This window comes from Xyrauchen texanus, chromosome 42, assembly GCF_025860055.1.
Source record: "Xyrauchen texanus isolate HMW12.3.18 chromosome 42, RBS_HiC_50CHRs, whole genome shotgun sequence".
Taxonomy (NCBI): Eukaryota; Metazoa; Chordata; class Actinopteri; order Cypriniformes; family Catostomidae; genus Xyrauchen; species Xyrauchen texanus.
In genome coordinates this window covers 14,790,666-14,810,497 of record NC_068317.1, presented here as the reverse complement: position 1 = coordinate 14,810,497, position 19,832 = coordinate 14,790,666, and the positions used below count along the sequence as shown (strand labels likewise).

Genomic DNA, 19,832 nt, shown 5'->3' with positions numbered 1-19,832 from the left:
TCTCATGTGCAATGGTTGATTATGACTTTATGAACACATTTCTTACACTATTTCTCGCACACTGCTATGTTATGATATCAAACACCCTTTTGGCACCCCCTGCTGGACATTTCACTGGGAAAATGCATCAAAACATGCAATAAGGCTCGTAATTTAGTTTGCAACGGTCACGTAATGTTCATAAGATCAGGCTGGAAATACGTCAATACAGGTCAAATAAACTGTGTTTGTCAAGCCATGGTGGTCTTTAAATATGGAGTCTTCTCTGACTAAGGTCTCTTGCTTCATGATTTTGTTCTGTATATATTATTTTAATGTTTATTCTATCATTTTATTTATGATTGTTGCATGTTGTGCTCTCATTTATTTTGCTAATTTTCTATCCAGACCTCATTATTTGATGTGTTCTGTTGTTGACAGTGATCTGGTTTTGAAGGCCCAAAAATGCACGCTGCATGTGGTTCGTTTCCAGTGGTCCCATTTACCTCATGCCAAATGGCTGTCAGGCTGAACTCTTATACTGGCACATACAGCCCCCATAACAGTCATGCCACCACTGAACTCTATAACTTAACATGTATAGCTGATTGCTGGCACTTAAGTGCTACTAAACACCACCAATGACCAATCACACAGACACAACAATGAAAGCATTCCCCACTATTGCATGCATTGCCATTGCGTTATGTTACGCGATAGAGATAGCGGCTGCACTAATAGCTTTGTCGTTGCTGTCCAGGAGAGGCGTGTCCCCCCTCCGGTACCCAGGAAACCGAGGAAGGGTCCCGTCCTGCTGGTGCGAGACCGATCTCTGGAGGGCTCACAGCGGCTGGAGGCACGCAAACGGCTTCTAGCGGCTAAACGTGCAGCTGCCTCTCAGCGCCAGAGTTCTGTCACAGAATGTGCAGACAGCATAGAAATATACATCCCGGAAGCTCAGACACGATTATAATGTTTCGTGCTGAAAATCCTGAAAAGAGGTGCTTAGAGGCCTAAATAGACACTGAAACACACCTACTCAAATTCAACCACAAAAGCACTGAATGACAATGACAAGGCAGGGTAGCTGTAAAATAATCGCTCCTCTTTTCTTGTGTAAAAGAGAGTTTATTCACTGTGGGGTTCTACTGTATGTATTTAGAACTTAAAGAAATTGTTCACTCTAAAATGTATTAACATTTTGTCAATATAAATTCACCCGCATGTCATTCCAAACCAAGAATCTTCACACAGGTCTTTTCCATGCAATGGCAGTTCTTAGGGACCACGTCTGTTATGCACCAAAAACCCCACAAAAAACAAACAAACAAAAAAACCTTAAAGTAATTCATATGATTTGCACTTATTATTGATACATATAAATTAATAAATATACTGTATATTATGTTGTAGTCTTCTGAAGCCATACAATAGCATTGTGTGAGGAACAGACTGAAATTGTATCTCATTTAAATCAGTCTTGTCTTCAAGATTACAGATCACTAGTATGGAAGATTCTCAGTGAATAATAACTTAAATCTTGATCTTTTCGTTGCATTAAGTTATAAAAATGGCTTCAGAAGCCTTGGAATATAGTATATGAATCTTATAGACTACTTTTATGGTGCTTTTTGTTGTTTATCTGTCTTTTTTTTTTTGTTTTCTTAACAGACATGCTTAGTTTGGAAAATGCGGAGTAAAGATTCTTCAGAAATTAAAATGTTGTCCCTGGAAAAAATGTACGCATTCAGGTTTTGAATGACACGAACGTGAGTAAATAATGACAGAATTTTCATTTGCGGGCGAACTATTCCTTTAATTTTATTCTCTTTCTCTCTGTCCTGCCATCTGCGATGTAGCTCCCTTGTTAAACTCCCAAAGACTTTTAAATATTTCTATTAGACACTATATTATATTAAATTGTTAAATAACCAATTATATATATTCATGCCTTCAGCACAACATAGTGTGTCTGTTAATACTACTACCCAAATAATGCACACTACTGAGTTTCAGTGAAGTATTACATTAGTTTAATATTGTCATTTGTAGATTTTTGCAGTTACTGTGTAAGAGCCATATGTCTTGTTTTCTCATGGAGGACATAAACTACTAAAAGGGCAACAAACCGATTACTTCTGAAGAGTTTCACATTGATGTTTGTCTGTGTGTACAGGTTCTGATATACTTGTGAGGGCCATTTAAAAAAATAAATGTCCATATTTATACAGTAAAACATGACATAAACCAACATGTAAGAACATTTAAAGTGGTCATCACTATTTAGTGGTCAGAAATTGGCCAAATTAGGTTTTGATTTAAATCGTGTGGTTTCAGTGAAGGTCAGTTCAGGGGTAAAAGTAGGGTTGGGTTTCAGCAAATAAAATGTTCTTTAGCTAAATACAATTGTTTATGATATGCCCTCACTAATATAGCGAAACCAACGTGTGTGTGTGTGTGTGTGTGTGTGCGCGTGTATGACAGTCTTTCTTTATGTTTAATACACTCTCTGATGCATGTCACTGTGCACCTTTGAGACAGGGCGAGTTTGTTCTGTTCTCAGTGTTAGGGGAAAGAATGTCAAAACCACCTCTCCCACTGTCTTCTCTTTCTTCTCTTATGTTTCAGCCTCCCATGTGGTCATCTTCTCCCATCCCCTCAAATCTTCTTTTTTCAGCACATATAACCCACCTTGCTCTCCTTCATTCTATCTCATTTCCTGTCTGCTCACTATCTTTGCTTAGCAGTAGCACCTGTAGTGACGTGGATGTCCATCAAATCTGACAATTGCAAAATATTTACTTGCCCATTTCATCTGTAACTGCTCAACATGTTCAAGTCACTGACGGAAATGCTGTCGAAATGCGGCACTCTCATAAATTAATAATGTGTTATGTTATGAAACATTACATAATGGTAATCAGGGATTAAATTGAGCATTACACTGTGTCCGGTAAAAGCAATCTCTTCTGTGAATGTTTTTGAGTGTCGTTTGGTTTCAGCTTCTGCAATCTTGTGCTGGTTAGCCACACCCACTTTAAAATCTTATTGGTCCTGCCGCATCGTGCCGCAGTTTCACATTCAATTTGAAATTACACATTTCTTGTCTCTGACAACTTGTAGCATTGCGCCTGTTTAACTTGACATTGGAGTACAGGAAACACGCTTATTTCGAGTAATGCACACTGTTTAGAGTATTATGTAAATATTAAACTATGAACTATGACTGATTCCTGATTACTCACTAATATAGCTCCTCACTACATTTGGCAATATGTTTGTATAAATCAATCTAATATAAAATTGCAGTATTTTTTAATGCAGAAAGTGTGACGAGTTGTATACATATTTACGACATGATAAAACTAAATCAGATCTGAAAACATCTATTTATTTCCTTCTCTACCTTTACATTTCAAAGTATCGTTTGAAATACTAAAGCTGCAATGTCATGAATTAATAAATGACATACAGTGACAGAGCAATTTATTTATTTATTGTATTATGATCGCAAGAGTTAGCATGATAGAGTCTTTATCTTTGGGCAAGCCAGTGTGTGTGTTATTGCCTCATCTAAGTGCATGTACCCAAGTGCTTCCTAATTTTCTGTCTTTTTTTCAACTCGAAATGTAGCACAGTTGATACTTTGTAATATAGATCAGCTTCTTTCCTTCCTGAATTTTGATTTAGATGAAGATGTATATACTTTCAGCAACCCTGCAGAGACAGAGCAAGTAGACATGTATTAAAGCAGAGCACATAACATCAGTTTATTCATTTTCTATTTAAGGAGCCCCATTTTAATTTTTGCATTTCAGAGTTACACTCTCTTGTGCTGCTCTCGTTTAATTACATTTTTTTAAACTGACATATTTTTCAATCTTTGCTTGTCTATTCTGAACCACACAGTCTCATCTTTTTCAATAACAAATAATACTAATTTGCACTTGTTTAATAGGTTAAATAATTAGAGCTATTTCTTTTTGTTTTGGCTCAAGATGTTTCACTGTAGATAGACACATCACTATAAATATATTAATATTAATTTCCCAGCAGCCAATGTGCAGCCATCCTCTATTTTACACTTCAGATATACACTTCAGTTGCATTGGCTTTTGTAGTTGTTTCTTTGTAGGGTTTTTGTTATTAACCAAAATCTTAGTTCCAGTTATTATGCACTAGAGAGCCCTTCTACTGTGGTTAATATTTGTTTTCAAATATATCAATGTTTAAACGCTCGGCCTTAATTTATGAATATACTGTACTGTATGATCGTCATACACATTGTAGCCACAGGGCAGACTATATAACGTGTATGAATGTGTGTGAGTGTATCTGTGTGTTTTCATTTGTGTGTAGCCTGTCATGAAGAGGTCTTATACTGGATATACACCTAAAGCATTCAATACTGGCAACAAATTACCCATTCATATTGATATTTATTTTCACTGAATCAATGAGTTCAGTAATATTTTGGGACATTTAAGCTACAGTTCAAATATAACTTTGATTTATTTATTTTTTATAATTTTTTTACACTTCCAGTTTTAATATGCAAAAGAAAGTGACCCAATGAAAAATGACCCATTCATTTTAGACAGTAAAACAATATCAAATTGAATGTGGATGGACAATCAATGATTCAAACTTTGATTATTTTTTTAAAATCCAGAATAAATTTAGCAAACTAAAATATAGACTAATTGAAATATTAATTGGTTACATTAAAATTTTCTGTGCTTTTTAGAATTTAAAGAGATATTTATGAGACATTAGATAGAGATGTTGTGAGATTATAGCACTTAACTTTATTCACGATTTATCACAAACTTGGACATATGTCATTTTCTTGATTGTTGTCATACACTGATGTGGAAAATATTGGTTTAACATGATAAGTACTGACTTTTAAGGTTTTATCACCCAAAATAGAAGAAAATTACATTGTGTATTATTGCCAAAATATGGCCTGAGCACTACAAAGTACTTTGTCAAATGAAGGCAGTTTATTATGTATTTCCTGTTCTTGTACAAGCATAAAATCTATCAAAATGACTGTGTGTAAATACATGAATGTTCTTCATTGTAAATGTAACCTACATCTAATAATATCTTACTACTTACATTTTGTATTTACTGTAACAACACTGTTGATGTTATTGCACGTGTATGACATTTTTATCAATAAAAGTTACAGACACTCATAGATATGGGTGATTTATTTTCAAATATACCGTTTGTGTGTGTGTGTACGTGCATGCGTGCGTGTGTGCGCGTGCATGTCCTGCCTGGAGCCTGAGCAGGAGAGCAAAATTATCCAGCATTCACCAAAATATCAGGGAGTTTTACAATTGTGATTTCACAATTGTAATTAAATGTAAAATATATATATGTATGTAAAGGGATTTAGATGGGTAAGGAGGAGGCGAGAACCGGCTTGACAATATAAATAATATTTTAATGATAAACTTAATCAAAATACAAAAACACATGACGGACATGCCCGTAAGCGATCTCTCTCTCCCGCACCATCTTCCGCAGTCGGCCTTTATCCCTCTCAGAAGCTTGATTAGCCTGATAAGGGACCGGGTGTGTAGAATCACGACCCGGCCCTGCCCTCCGCCCTGCCACAATATATAGTTGAAGTCAGAAGTTTACATACACTTTAGTCAAATACATTTAAATACATACTGTTAGGATCACTACTTTATTTTAAGAATGTGAAATGTCAGAATAATAGTAGAGAGAATTATTTATTCCAGCTTTTATTTCTTTCATCACATTCCCAGTGGGTCAGAAATTGACATGCACTTTGTTAGTATTTGATAGCATTGCCTTTAAATAGTTTAACTTGGGTCAAACATTTTGAGTAGACTTCCACAAGCTTCTCACAATAAGTTGCAGGAATGTTGTCCCATTCCTCCAGACAGAACTGGTGTAACTGAGTCAGGTTTGAGGCCTCCTTGCTTGCATAAGCTTTTTCAGTTCTGCCCAAATCTTTTTTATAAGATTGAGGTCAGGGCTTTGTGATAGCCACTCCAATACATTGTTTGTCTTTAAGCCATTTTGCCACAACTTTGGAGGTATGCTTGGGGTCATTGTCCATTTGGAAGACCCATTTGTTACTGAGCTTCAGCTTCCTGGCTGATGTCTTGAGATGTTGCTTCAATATATCCACATCATTTTCCTTCCTCATGATGCCATCTATTTTGTGAAGTGCACCAGTCCCTCCTGCAGCAAAACACCCCACAACATGATGCTGCCACCCCATGCTTCACAGTTGGGATGGTGTTCTTCGGCTTGCAAGCCTCACCCCTTTTCCTCCAAACATAATGATGGTCATTATGGCCAAACAGTTCCATTTATGTTTCATTAGACAAGAGGAAATTTCTCCAAAAAGTAAGATCTTTGTCCCTGTGTGCACTTGCAAACTATATGCTGGCTTTTTTATGCCGTTTTGGAGCAGTTACTTCTTCCTTTCAGGTTATGTCGATATAGGACTCGTTTTACTGTGGATATAGATACTTGTATACCTGTTTCCTCCAGCATCTTCACAAGGTCCTTTGCTGTTGTTCTTGTATTGATTTGCACATTTTGCATCAAATTACATTCATCTCTAGGAGACAGAATACGTCTCTTTCCTGAGCGGTATGAAGGCTGCGTGATCCCACAGTGATCCCACTTTGCGTACTATTGTTTGTACAGATAAACGTGGTACCTTCAGGCATTTGGAAATTGCTCCCAAGGATAAACCAGACTTGTAGAGGTCCACAATTGTTTTTCTGAGGTCTTGGCTGATTTCTTTTGATTTTCCCATGATGTTATGCAAAGAGGCACAGAATTTGAAGGTGTTAAATAGGTGTTCAGCTAATTAACTTTTCAGATCTGCTGATCAGTTTGTTAATATTAAATCTGTGTGGTGGTAAAACATTTTTTAATGACTTAATGACCTAAGTGTATGTTAACTTCTGACTTCAACTGTATATATACACACACACACACACACACACTTTTTGATGAAAACACTTTCAGCCTGGAAATATCAGGGAATTCCACAATTCTTATTTCACTGTCTGAAAAAGTAATGAAAATAATATAATAAAATTATTTCCAGAAGATTGTGTTCTTTTTTTATTTTAAATAATCAAATAATTATAAATAAAATGTATATTTATAATTAAAAAATATTTTTTAATTATGAAAATTATTTAACTAACTTTTATTAACATATTTGTATTTAATTTTATGTATATAATGTATTATAAAATTATAAGAGTCATTATACAAATGTCATAGTGAAAATATTTTTTCTCATTATGCTCAGTTTTATCATATTTCTGTTGATAAAAATCTAAGTTTACAATCTTTATACAATGATTTTTACAAATCCTTATCCAGTAATCATACATGACTGGAAAAATCATGGAAGTTCTTTGGTCAAAATGTTTAAATAGGTGTTCAGTTAATTAACTTCTCAGATCTGCTAATCAGTTTTATCCCTAGTTGCATTCTAGACTGATGACCCGTCTGAGTTGTTTATTTGAATCTTGGCCCATTGAGAAGTCTGAGGAAAGAACAGCTGTCAAACAGGGTGAATTGGATATCCAGGACAGACGTGTCACTGTTAATCCGTCTTTATTGTCTGTGCTCAGATACACAGACATGCACACTCTTAGACACAATTGGCAAACCATCGTTGAAGTCTGGTTTTAGCTACTGCTAATTAAATACAGGATTATGCTAATTGGCGTTCCTGTGAAGCTTAAACACAGAGAAGAATGACAGTATGATTTAGTGATAGCCTGTAGGAACATGCCTTTAATATGTGTGAGATGTCAATCTAAAGTAGCTGTAGATTGGCATTAATCACCTCTTTAGATGTAGCTGCTCAAGGTGGCTTCCACTCTATTAAAGAATTCCACTCCTTTCTGTCTGGCCTTACATGTTTTATTAGATTTTTCAAGCACTACTGGAAATATGCTTAATTAAATATATATATATATATGATTTTTACTTTGATTGTCTTTGTTTAGAACTTTAAATCAACATGAAACCTTTCAACAATTTTCCATCTACAAAAATACACAATGATTAAGTTTAGATGCACATCATTTTCTGATTAAGGTCCATACTTTGGTTATCCAATAGCTTTGGGAGGCCAGATGAAGCATGTAAACATCATTTTAAGAATAAAGGCTTAATCAGAAAATTATGTGCATGTAAACATAGTTATTAACTGCATTTGCATGCACACAATTATCAGAATTTAATAATTTTCTGATAATGTAAGCGTCAAGTACACACATTAACCTGCTTGTCATAACCAGATTAAGCCAATATTCCAGTTTCGAGAAATCTGAGAAAAACAAAAATAAACAACAAATGGCATATGCCTGTATAAATAACATTTGTGTCATGTAAACACTTGGAAAAGCCACCAGAACTGAACATTATCTGTGCATAATTTTGGATGGTATTAGATAACACTTACAGACAGTTGTGAAAAATCCATATAATCGAAGATAAACTTTTAAAAAAGCCTATACAAGGCCTACAAGGACATTGTTAAAAATAAAATCTGTTAAAAAGTGAAAAGATGGAGGCCCTTTTTTGTAGAAAACAAAACTTTATTTAAACACCATGTGACCCCTATTTGCCACATACATTGCACAGTAAGGAGGAGAAGTCACATAATTGGGCATCATGTCACATTGGCTACTGTAAATGCACTGTTCTAAGGTCCCAAAACCTTTAAATGAATATATTTGGTGACATAAAGCCATTCTTTCCATCTATCCTCTGAAAGTGGTCTCAACTTGATAAAACAAAAAAACTTAATACAATTCATGTAGTGTTCATTCTTCCAGCTCACTTGTCCAAAGTGTGTATTTGAATGAGTGTGTGTGTGTGTGTGTGTGTGTGCGTTAAGGGGAAGGGTTGGGGCACATGTGGGCACATTCACTGGCCGTTTCTATACTGAGTATTCAGAGGAAATCTCAGACTATAGTTCTGCTACATCTGAATATCCCTCAATAGAAATGAAAGGGAAAAAAAATACTAAAGACAGCATTTAAAACAAAAACAATACAAAAACTGAACATAAGATGACACAGAATGACCCGGTGCAGTAGTGATTATAGTCTGTTGGAGAATAAGCTAGAGTTGATAAGATACTGAGATGACCTGTTGTTTTGTGCAAAAAAAGAAGAAGAATGAGGCAGAATAAACAATACGTGTTTTCTAAAAAATTTGGCAAATTCGACAATCATAGAGCAAAATCTCTGAAAACGAAAAAGAAAGACTCATGAGGTATGAGGAGAAGTGGAGAAGGACTTGTCTTCTCCAATAAAGGAAAGACAGGAAGTTGTTTTTACGGTGTTTGGTTTTGGTCCCATGTACAAAACAAAAAAGATACATATGTATTTACATATATATGGAATACAAAAAAAAGAACTGACTGCCAAGGCACCTTGAAATGCTTTACATAAAGGAATCCTCATCAATTTGATTTACAATTACCAAAAATAGAAATGATCAGGCCATGCTTGTTTGCTTTCTGTTGCTCAGTCAAGTTTTTTGGACTTTTGAACTGGAGTTTTAGGGGGGCAAGAGACTGGGGAGCTAGAAAGAAACATAGATGAAGCTCTTTCATCCGTCTTTTCTGTCCTCCGTCCATCTTCAGGCAAGAAGCTGTTTTGCCTGCAGCTCCATTTCTGCAGCCCTCTTCAGCGCCACATCAACCAACAACTGGAAGCCACTGAAGTCCTGGGTAAGGTCGGGTGGGGTGGGTGGTGGGGTGTTGAACAGGCCGCTCTGAGGACTGACGTTCCCCTCTCCACTAACCCCGATGCTCCCGTGACACATGAACAGGGCTGCTGCTTCTGTGACCGGCAGCTCTGTGGCTCCCTCTACGCCTAGACCTGGCACTCGCGTGCCTTGGGTCGCTGTGCTGATACCTTGCGTGGCTGTGGTGATGGTGGTGTGGCAGATGACGGAGGGTCTGGGTAAGACAGGTCCAGGTGAGGGAGGAGTTTTGGAGGACAGGGTATTTTTGGAGAAACCGTTAGACATGGGCGTGTTGCTGGTCGGGTGAGGTGAGCCAGGCTCATAACCGCTGCGGTCTTCTCCGTTAGCGAGCAGGCCATGTTTGGGGGACTGAGAGTTGTCGCTGAGCATCTCACTGCCCTTGCTGCCCCTTCGGGAGATGGTGAACTGGTTGGGGTCTTTGCCATCTTTCCGGAGCATCTCAGGAAGCAGTCGCCGCCGAGCGTTTATAAACCAGTTACACACCTGTGGAGAGGAGGACAAATAATTTGATATATCACAATGCTACTTAAATTACAAATGGTGATTCTCACGAAACTAGTCAAGAAAATATTCTGGGATGCATTTCGCAAAAGCATTGCAAGCTTAAGTTGATCGTAGAGACCATTGGCGGCAATGGTTTCCACAGTCTACTTAGCTTATGATGCTTTTGTGAAATGAAGCCCTGGTCCTTTTTCCATCCAAAGAAACAAATAAGAAATTATATTTTGGTTGTTGTGACATTATTTTCATGACAGTTGCACAAACTTTACTCCTCTGTTTTTGCTCTTAATCCCCCCAAAAAAACAATAATAAAAAAATTAATAATGATATATATTTATTTATAAATATAAAATTATTTAAATTGTATTGTATTTATACATCATAGTAGTACTCCCTTTCATCTTCACAGATTACTGCATCTTTTTTGTTCTTTTTTTTTCTGATATTCAATTATTAAATACAAATTACCGTTACAGTAATGAGAATAACTTTTTAAAACAATTGGAATATTGAAAGTAAAACGTTCTTACATGTTGCAACAATGCCAAAATGCACTAAACGTAGTCTTTTAATATTTTTTTGTGTTAGTTTGGGGTAAAACATGATCAGGTAATTTTCTTTACAGGTTTTTGTAAGAATCACCTCAAACACTCTAATATAAACATTTTCTTACAGCAACAACATATTGTTAGTGAAACTAATCACCAACATCTACCCCCTGTTATTTTTATAAATTTAAAGACTATTTACAGCATGTTCCTATATTTTGTTTATGCATTTCCCCTCTTTAAGCTGTCTTGTTTCACTTTAAAATGGGAATTCACAAGGCTGTATTGAGCTAACATGTGACAGCACTCTGATAGATTCTATTTTAGTTATTCCTCTTATAAAAAGGCTGAGCTGGCACTAAAAATGCCACGGTTCCAACCAGGAAGCTCTTGGTGGTAAGGATTTCTCTCAATCATGCAAGTAACAGTTCAACTTTATACCTCAGAGTGCTCTCTTTGTTGGGCCTAAGGGCTTTAGACTTTAATCATGCTAATAGCTTTCACGGCTCTGCTGTCTTACTTGAAGGTGTGCGAGAGCTACTCAGATGCAAATATAGCATTTCAGGCTACAGAAAACACATGCGATGCGAATGCTTGACTTAAGTGTGAATCTCTCAAAAAAGACTAATTACTACACTGTGTTAAAGGTCGACCGTTAACAACTTTAGTCTATATCAACAACTGAATTCTCATGACTTTTTTTTGTTAAAGCAGATCTCACACCACAGTGATCTGATGATTTATATTCAAATTAAAGCAACATGCACAAATAAACTCTTTGATTTGGTTTGACTGTTTTTGGTGCTCTGTGCTTTCAGCTAGAACCTTAAAATAATTTGTATGAATTTATGAAAAGACATCCATACATATATGTTTTAAGACTTTTTAAAACTTTCAGCATGTCACATTTCAACTTTGTACATGTGATACAATACAACAACCCTGTTGATCCAAACCCATATGACAGCGTCAGTCACCATTCTATTTCATTGTATGAGATACAAATAATTAATGAAAGTGAATGTGACTAACACACTGCCAGACATCTTATTTTGTGTTCCATGGAGGTATGAAAGACATACAGGTATGGAACAGTTATCCCTATAAAAATTAATTCTGATGTTGACCCACTGACACACTTCTATTATGAAACAAGAGTTAGTTCACTGCCAAAAAATGAAAATTCTCTCTTCATGTACTAGGGTTGTGCAGCAAATCCATTATCTGTATTTGTATCTGTTCATATGACAAAATGATTTATATTCCTATAGAACCGGGTGTGGGCGGGGCTTAAACCGGAAGTGCGTCAAAACCAAACTCAACACCCAATTTTAAGTGTTACTCGTACATTTATAGTTTCTATTAATAAAATATGCCTTTCATAATAATAGTCTAATAATTATTATTAATGTGGATTTTGGAGCTTCAAAATTTTGGACCTACAGAGCTGAGAAGTTCTTCCCAAAATCATAATTTGCAGAAGAAAGAAAGTCATACACATCTGGGATGCCAGGAGGGTGAGTAAATCATGAGAGAAGTTTCATTTTCAGGTGAACTATCCCTTTAAACAGTTAAACATTTCTTTCTCAGTTTCTAAAGGGAGAAGATCCTTAGTATGGTAATGTTCCTGTATTGTCTACCAGTGAGCCTCTTCAGAAGAGAAGCCACTATGGCTCACTGGGTAATGGGTCTGTATTGTGTATCCAACAGTCTGCATGAGCCCGGTAGTCTTCACTATGTTAATGTGTGTGTATTGTGTCTCCCTATTGTTAGTGAGACAGCTGGCTGAGCACAGGGGAAATTCCTGGCCCAGTGTCTGAGCAAGTCTCTCTCTCCCTCAATCTCTCTATGTGGCCACATCTCAGAGGACTCAAAACAGTTATTCACTCATCTGTCCACAGGAATTCACTCCATTGACTGCACTCACAGGATGTGTTGTTTATATGATGCTAAAACCCAGCAGGAAAAGAATGTCTGATCTTAAACACAGTCGCGCTAGCAAAAAAGAGCTGACTGTTTCATTCTCTGACACATATTTTCTGTCTCTCTGCTAGTTATGACATATAGCCGTTTGGTTTCCTTCCCACGTCAGTTGCGACTGAACATGGCGTTGATGACAGCTAACTGCTCTCCTCTGAAGCATATGAATAGATTACTGATCAACAAAGCAGAAAACTGAAAAATTCCCCTCCACATTCTTGACGGAAACAGCCAGTCGTGAGAAACTTTCAGACCTTCTCCAAGGCATAACTTTGTACATAAGAAACTGTATTTGGCCATTGAAACAAGAAGCAGTTGTCATCTTTGAAATATATTTGTACATTTAAAGGAACAGTTCAGTCCAAACTGAAAATTCTGACATAATTTATGAGAATGTTAGTCTCAGTGAAAGTTAATGGTGACTGAGGCTGTCATTCTGCCACAACATGAGGGTAAGTAAATGATGACAGAGTTTTCTATCCCTTTAATTATTTCTGGTGCTGGCCTTTATGAATGTTCTGTGTGACATTATATGTATTACACATTACTTCACTGATTATTTTAGTCCTGGAGCACATTAAAGTAAACAGATTTGGTGTACTGGGATAAATGGAGGGATACGAGCAAAAGACTAGGCTTGTGTCTAAAGTAAGAAAAATAAATTTTGAGATCATAATTGGTATAGGCACTATGAAATATAAAGTTGGAGACGGGGAGGTGGAGGGATGCCAAAAGAATCATCACAGCTGCTAAGGAAACAGTCACTTATATTTGTATTTGGAAATTAATTTGTACAATATAACACATCAAATAAATATTTGTGTGCATACTATGCATATTGTGTTTTCTCATTTAAAAAATGTTCTAATGTTTATTCTTCTAATTTTGTCTATTTATTGTCATGTATACAGTGTATATTGTGTATTATGCTTATAAATTAGACTTTAATATTGTATATTGTGTAAGAAAATGTTGTAATATAGATTTTTCTAATTTCATAATATTTATTGAATTATATGTGGTATACTTCTGTGCACTCATCTTTCACTTTTAAGGTTTGTTTATAAGTTTGTAATTTTTTTTAATTAATTCTTTCTTATTTATATATTTCTCCCATATCTTCCTTCCTTCCATTCATATCTTGTTTTGTTTCTTCCTTCCTTCTTCCAGCGCCCATATCTTCCTTTCATCCATCCACATCTTCTTTCGATCCTACTTTCCTTTCTTTACATACTCATCTATCTATTGCTTTCTTTATTCATTCCATATCTTCCTTCCTTTCTTTCTTAACTCAGTTTACACTTTTAAGGTTTGTTTATAAAGTTTGTAAATATTTGTATTAATTCTTTCTGAATTTATTTCTCCCATATCTTTCTTCCATCCATCCATTTCTTCCTTTGAACCTTCCTTCCTTACAACCATATTTTCCTTTCATCCATCCATATCTTCTTTCGAACCTTCTTTCCTTTCTTTCTTTACTCATCATCTAACATATTTACAGTTTGTTCATTTTGATTGCTCTATCACATTTATCAAAATTGTTTAGTACCTGTAGTGTGGAGAGATGGGTCTGCTTTGAGAGCAGGGCCTTTTCCTGCTCTGATGGATAGGCATTGTACCGATGTTGGTAGAGCCAGTCCCGAAGTATCTGTACTGACTCTTTGGGCAAGTTTCCTCTCCTCTTCCTCTTCCCTGACCCTCCTCCGTTTGAAGAAAGGTCCAGAGGCACATCCAAACTGTCCTCATCTTCTGTCTCGCTGCCAGACATGGCCAGAACACCTGTAGTCGCACAAGACAAACATTGCCACTTTAAACCATGAAGTATTTTAAAATCACAAATAGGCAGGGGTTATTAAAAAAATATGGGGTTAGCTTGGTGTATGAGAAATGGCTATGTAACAGTGAATAAATATGTTTCAGGGAATTAGTAAACTGGGAATCAGTGTGTGCAGTCAAACAAAAAAAAAAGACCCCCCACGCTGAGGACCCTAAACTCTATCCTCCTCCTGCTCACACACACTGTCTCTCCCTTCAAAATGCCAAGCGCTAAATGCTACACAACAGAGTGTCCATGAGTACGCATGCATAAGCATGTGTGTTAGAGAGAGAGAGTGTGTGTGTGTGTGTGGCAGCTGATGTGTCACATCCCTGCTGTCAAGCAAAGACATGTGATTCATGGTAGGACTGGAGGCGTCACAAAGACTCTATACTGTGTCAATGTTTCAACGTGCCTATTTGAGCACTGTAAATACTGTATATAAATTCACATAGGCTACTGGAACAATATTCAAATGAACAAAGGAATGAGCTTTGTTTTGAAAATTCACTTAAGAGTGGAATTAGCAACATTTCCCAATTTGGAAGGTTTCTATCATATTTCATACATGTAACTTGTTCAAATGTATTCCAACACTTTTGTCTGCATCATAAACTTGTTAGTGTATCAATAACCTCTCAGTTAGTTTTACCTATGAAGTCAAAGTTACAACGTGTTGAAGGGGACTTTTAGTTAATGAAACAAAACTTTCCCCCAACTTCTGCTCGACTGTGTGTGTGGAAGTACCACAAGAGACAGTTTCCTTCACATAGCGAAACGACTAAAATCACATACATGTCTATCTTTGAAGTGATGTGAGAAAATGATTAAACTTGTGTAGGAGTAATTTTGCGTCGGCCTACGTGAGGAGGGGGATGGGAACCTGCTGCAAATCTCAAGACCGAACAAAAGAATGTCGGTTGTGAGACATTTCAAACTCAGATTTTTCGACTTTGCCTCAAATAAAAACACATGAAATTACGTCAGGTGAAAGACAGGGGGTTGACATTGTAATTTGCACTGTTAAAAGTCACAGTATGTGATAAATATTAACTTGAGAGAGAGAGACTAGTTTGGGCTCTATTGTGTGCTGTGAGAAACACGAGGTCGGAGAGAATGTGAAAGCGTCGCCTCGAGGAAGCGGCGCGAAATACACAAACTTCACAAAAGGAGGTCAGGAATAATTGTTACATTGTTGCACAGTTTAGAACGCGTCACCTTGTTCTGTCGAGCAAACAGCTTTGAAAGCTACACAATAGCCGTTGGAATAACAAGAAGAAGAAGAAAAAAAGAATACTCTTGGAAAGTTTTCCCCCCCACACATTCTCAAAGAAACTTCAAAGTCAGTTGTAATGGGAAACTCGGAGCGACTCAAGGTTTTTCAACTATTACACTAAGGTTTTTATAAAACTATCCTTAGACATACATCAAATAAACCTTAAAAAAGGAGTTACGTAAACTATCAAATATTGTGGGGGTCTAATTAGTTCCACCTTGGAACAACAACCTCTAAAAATCTACAATAAACAAGACTAGAAATACTTAAGCACGTTTGTGCAAAATTACAGAACGTTTTTGTTTGCGAATTAAAAAAGACGTGTGTTAATAAAGCGAAACGTTGTGACAGCGCGCAAGCACATGGTTAGAAAAGGGCTGTTTTGTCTGCAGCGGAAAACAATAGCAGGCAATGCCAGACATGGTGAAAAACGCTTTTCTGATCAACCATCATCGACAAGTTGCATTCAGGCATTCAATCTAAACAAATGTAACACACCTCAGCACTATAGCCCATATCAAGAGGATACATACCCTTTTTGGTCTTCATGTCCGTCAAAATTCCCCTTTTCACGTTGGCAACGAGGAGGTCGAATTTATTCCCAAAGCGTTGGTTGTTCCTCGCTTCAATCACAAAACTGTATTACTCCAGATTGTTATGATGTATCGCGGGTATTTCTTATATCGAAGAATAGCCGCGGAGCGCGTTTTTCATTTGTGGGAGACGCAACACATTGTCGGGGTACCTGCGACAGGCTGTGCGTCTCTCATTCAGAGTGTGTGTGTGTGTTTGATGTGGAAATTGGGTGACAGCTATCTTTGACAGCTGCGTGACTCAACGCAGTTAGATCCTCCCCCTCTAAGGGCAAGAGGGGAAAATCTGACATTAGACCTACATAAAACGGACTTTTAGAGACAGAAAAAGGCTTTTGACCAACCGATCGGAATCTTAAACATGAGTAGAGAATGATCCAGTGCTCGGGATGTGTTTGTGTGGACGCGTTTTGCTCGTTGAATTGGAACTAGTTTCTGCACGTTTCCCTTTTAATGACTGCGGCAGAGAGACAGGAAGCTGGTTTATTATGAATGTAGGTTAACATTACCAGGAGGCAGACACATGGCAAGGATATATTTGGAACTGCTTTCTTCAGCATACTTGTGTTAGGCGCCGTACGCCTAATCAGTTATTCATATTTTTGGTTGTGGCGTTGTTTTTGTGTAAGATGTTTTGCTGGAGTAGGGGGCGTTCAGACCGAATTCGCAACGAATATAACGGAACGCAGATGTCTGGAGAGGCGTTTTCAAAAGTGATTCTTTAACTTGACACGACGTCTAAAAAAACGCGTTCACAACTGTCATATACCTCCGTCTTGCGACTCTTTACATAGAAAAACTGCGCGGCAAAGACGTGTTTGACGTGAACGGCCCCTTGGTGTTTTCAAGATCGAAACTGTGTCACTGCAGGATGATAGTGTTGCACTGATCTAAGATGTATTATCAGGTGCAATGCGGCATTTAGTTGAGCTGACAGATGTCCATGACGATGCTGGTGCAAACGAGAGCGCAACAGTTCCATTTGTATCCCGTGCGTGATGCTTCCTGTTGGCGCAGCGCTGCGTGATACGCAGTTGACCGTTGGGATTAGATGACGGATTTTTGGTTGTAAAGCAAGACTTGCTTGTTTCTTCAGCTGTGCTGGTGATGCGTCCTTAATTCAAATCACAGCAGTCTCAGTAACGCTTCTTATCTCTGCCGCGTATGGAGCCCACCGATTATCTTTTGCAATTCCAATTTGGCGCACCGCTTGTTAGTGCTAAAATACAAATATTGTGAACGTTAGTGTGTTCATTACGCACAGGTACAATGCATATATGTATGTCAGAACATTTAAAAGCAATTGTGTTCTACTTGTCTACCAGACACATGGTGGTGGTAAAAGACTCAGAAATCTGTTTGGAGTTGGGAGATATAGGTCAGATCGTTGAATTTTCCATGCAAGGCGGGCGTGCGTAATGCGTCTGGCTGCCCTTAATTCTATTGATAAGAACTCAGGTGACGTTGTTATTCTGACAAAAAAAAAGCTACTTACAACTAATTGTCTATATATCTGTAACAATAGTAAATAACAAAAAAATATGTTGTCCACGTCAAAGGAAAACTATTCAAAACTTGGTGAGGTAATGTCTACAAGCTGAGTGACTCTTGGGTGAATGTGAGAGGACGTGACGAATCACAATTTCTCATAAGTCCCGAAACAGCTCATTTGGTGTTGTGTCAGACTTTTATTATGTCAGTGAAATAGGTGTTGCTGTTATCCGATAATTGGGGCCAGTTGCGCCCTCTGCTGTTACACTGTGTAAAGCCAAACTCAAAAAGCGTCTTAAAAGCATGAGGCTGACACCTTGTGGTGCAAAGTTAGTGATGCTCTGATGCATCAACTGCCCGATAAACAATAGTACCGTCGATAAATTTGGCTTCCAATTGTTTGCAGTGGAAATTATTAATTAAAAACAATATTACCTACACACAGCAACCATATTAAATGTCTTAAAGGGATTGTTCTCCCAAAATGACTATTTGTAGAAAAAAAGCTCAACTCTGTAGGTCCATACAATGCAAATGAAGGGTGATCAAACCTTTGTAGCTCCAAAAATCACAAAGGAAACATAAAAGTAATCCATATGACTTCAGAGGCAATATAATAGGAGTGGGTGAAAAACAAATCAATATTTAAGTCCTTATTACTCTAAATCTCCACTTTCACTTTTACATCTGAAATTGAAAGTTAAAGTGGAGATTTAGGGTACAAAAAAGGACTTGAATATTGATTTGTTTCTCACCCACACCTATTATATTGCCTCTGAATATATGGATTTAAACAATGGAGTCATATGGATTACTTTTATGTTTGCTTTATGAGATTTTTGGAGCTACAAAGGTCTGATCATTTTTTTATGAACTATCCCTTTAAAGATATTTAAAACTAATTACACTGTAATTTTCCCCTGCTGTTTGTTGATTTAATCACAATACATCAACCAGTGAGCTATTTGAGAGGGTGTACTAGGACATATTTTCCTTTCAGTAACACAAGCATAAAGGGAGATATCATTAATTCTTATGGAGACAGATGTCACCACAGTGAAACAGAACTATGCGTGACACTTATGTGGAAGCTATTTAAAATCCATGCGGCTTGAGCTGACCTTCAATTTAAACATGATATGTCTTATGACATCACTTCCTCTGTAATGATAGATAGATAGATAGATAGATAGATAGATAGATAGATAGATAGATAGATAGATAGATAGATAGATAGATAGATAGATAGATAGATAGATAGATAGTAGAAAGATGATAGTCTCATTCAAAGCTGAAATTCTTGAAAGATGAAATGTTGGCATGAGTAGTGCGGAATAATCGTTCATTATTATTTCTTTAAAAATGCAGTGAAACTATTTAAAAACATATATTAATATTTGAAAAATGTATGTCAACCAAATCAAAGTCATTTGTTGTAACCAACTTGTAGTTTGTTATTTTGTTGACAAAAAAGGGGAAAGAAAGAAACAAACATAAAATAGAGAGGATGCCTTTAGGCCCTCAAGACTGTGTGTGAAGGTTAAGTTTTAATTTGTAATATTTTTATGAAAATTTTATTTAGGTCATATGGAATAAATGTGAAAACTTCTTAATATTCTTCACTCAGCAATTCATTGTATTTATGAAACACACACACACACACACACACACACACACACACACACACACATATATATATATATATATATATATATATATATATATATATATATATATATATATATATATATAAAATTTATTTTTTAAATTAACAGTTGAATTGAAAACACTGTCATTATTCAAGGTATAAAACCTTTCACTTAGTTTCAAATATATATATA

The 19,832-nt window shown here is 36.7% G+C and overlaps 2 protein-coding genes across 4 annotated transcripts in view; one reads left to right on the top strand and one right to left on the bottom strand.

Annotated features, from left to right (window-relative positions):
• dlgap1b (discs, large (Drosophila) homolog-associated protein 1b) overlaps positions 1-5,174 on the top strand; it is a 174,981-nt gene extending 169,807 nt beyond the window's left edge. For 2 of the 3 annotated variants that reach the window (XM_052114909.1, XM_052114908.1), the window contains exon 12: positions 740-5,174. In XM_052114909.1, the coding sequence (XP_051970869.1) occupies positions 740-952 (213 nt within the window). In that variant the 3' untranslated portion in view covers positions 953-5,174. Of the gene's footprint in view, positions 1-420; positions 713-739 lie in introns of those variants that run through there. The other variant, XM_052114910.1, reaches the window with a different exon arrangement.
• A 2,748-nt stretch (positions 5,175-7,922) lies between these two features.
• Positions 7,923-16,897, bottom strand: LOC127635079 (homeobox protein AKR-like). The gene is made up of 3 exons (XM_052114855.1): positions 16,441-16,897; positions 14,365-14,594; positions 7,923-10,269 (listed from the first exon to the last, which is right to left on the bottom strand). Exons 1-3 carry the CDS (start codon positions 16,454-16,456, stop codon positions 9,658-9,660), a joined length of 858 nt encoding a protein of 285 aa, XP_051970815.1. The 5' UTR covers positions 16,457-16,897; the 3' UTR covers positions 7,923-9,657.
• Between the last annotated feature and the right edge of the window lie 2,935 nt (positions 16,898-19,832).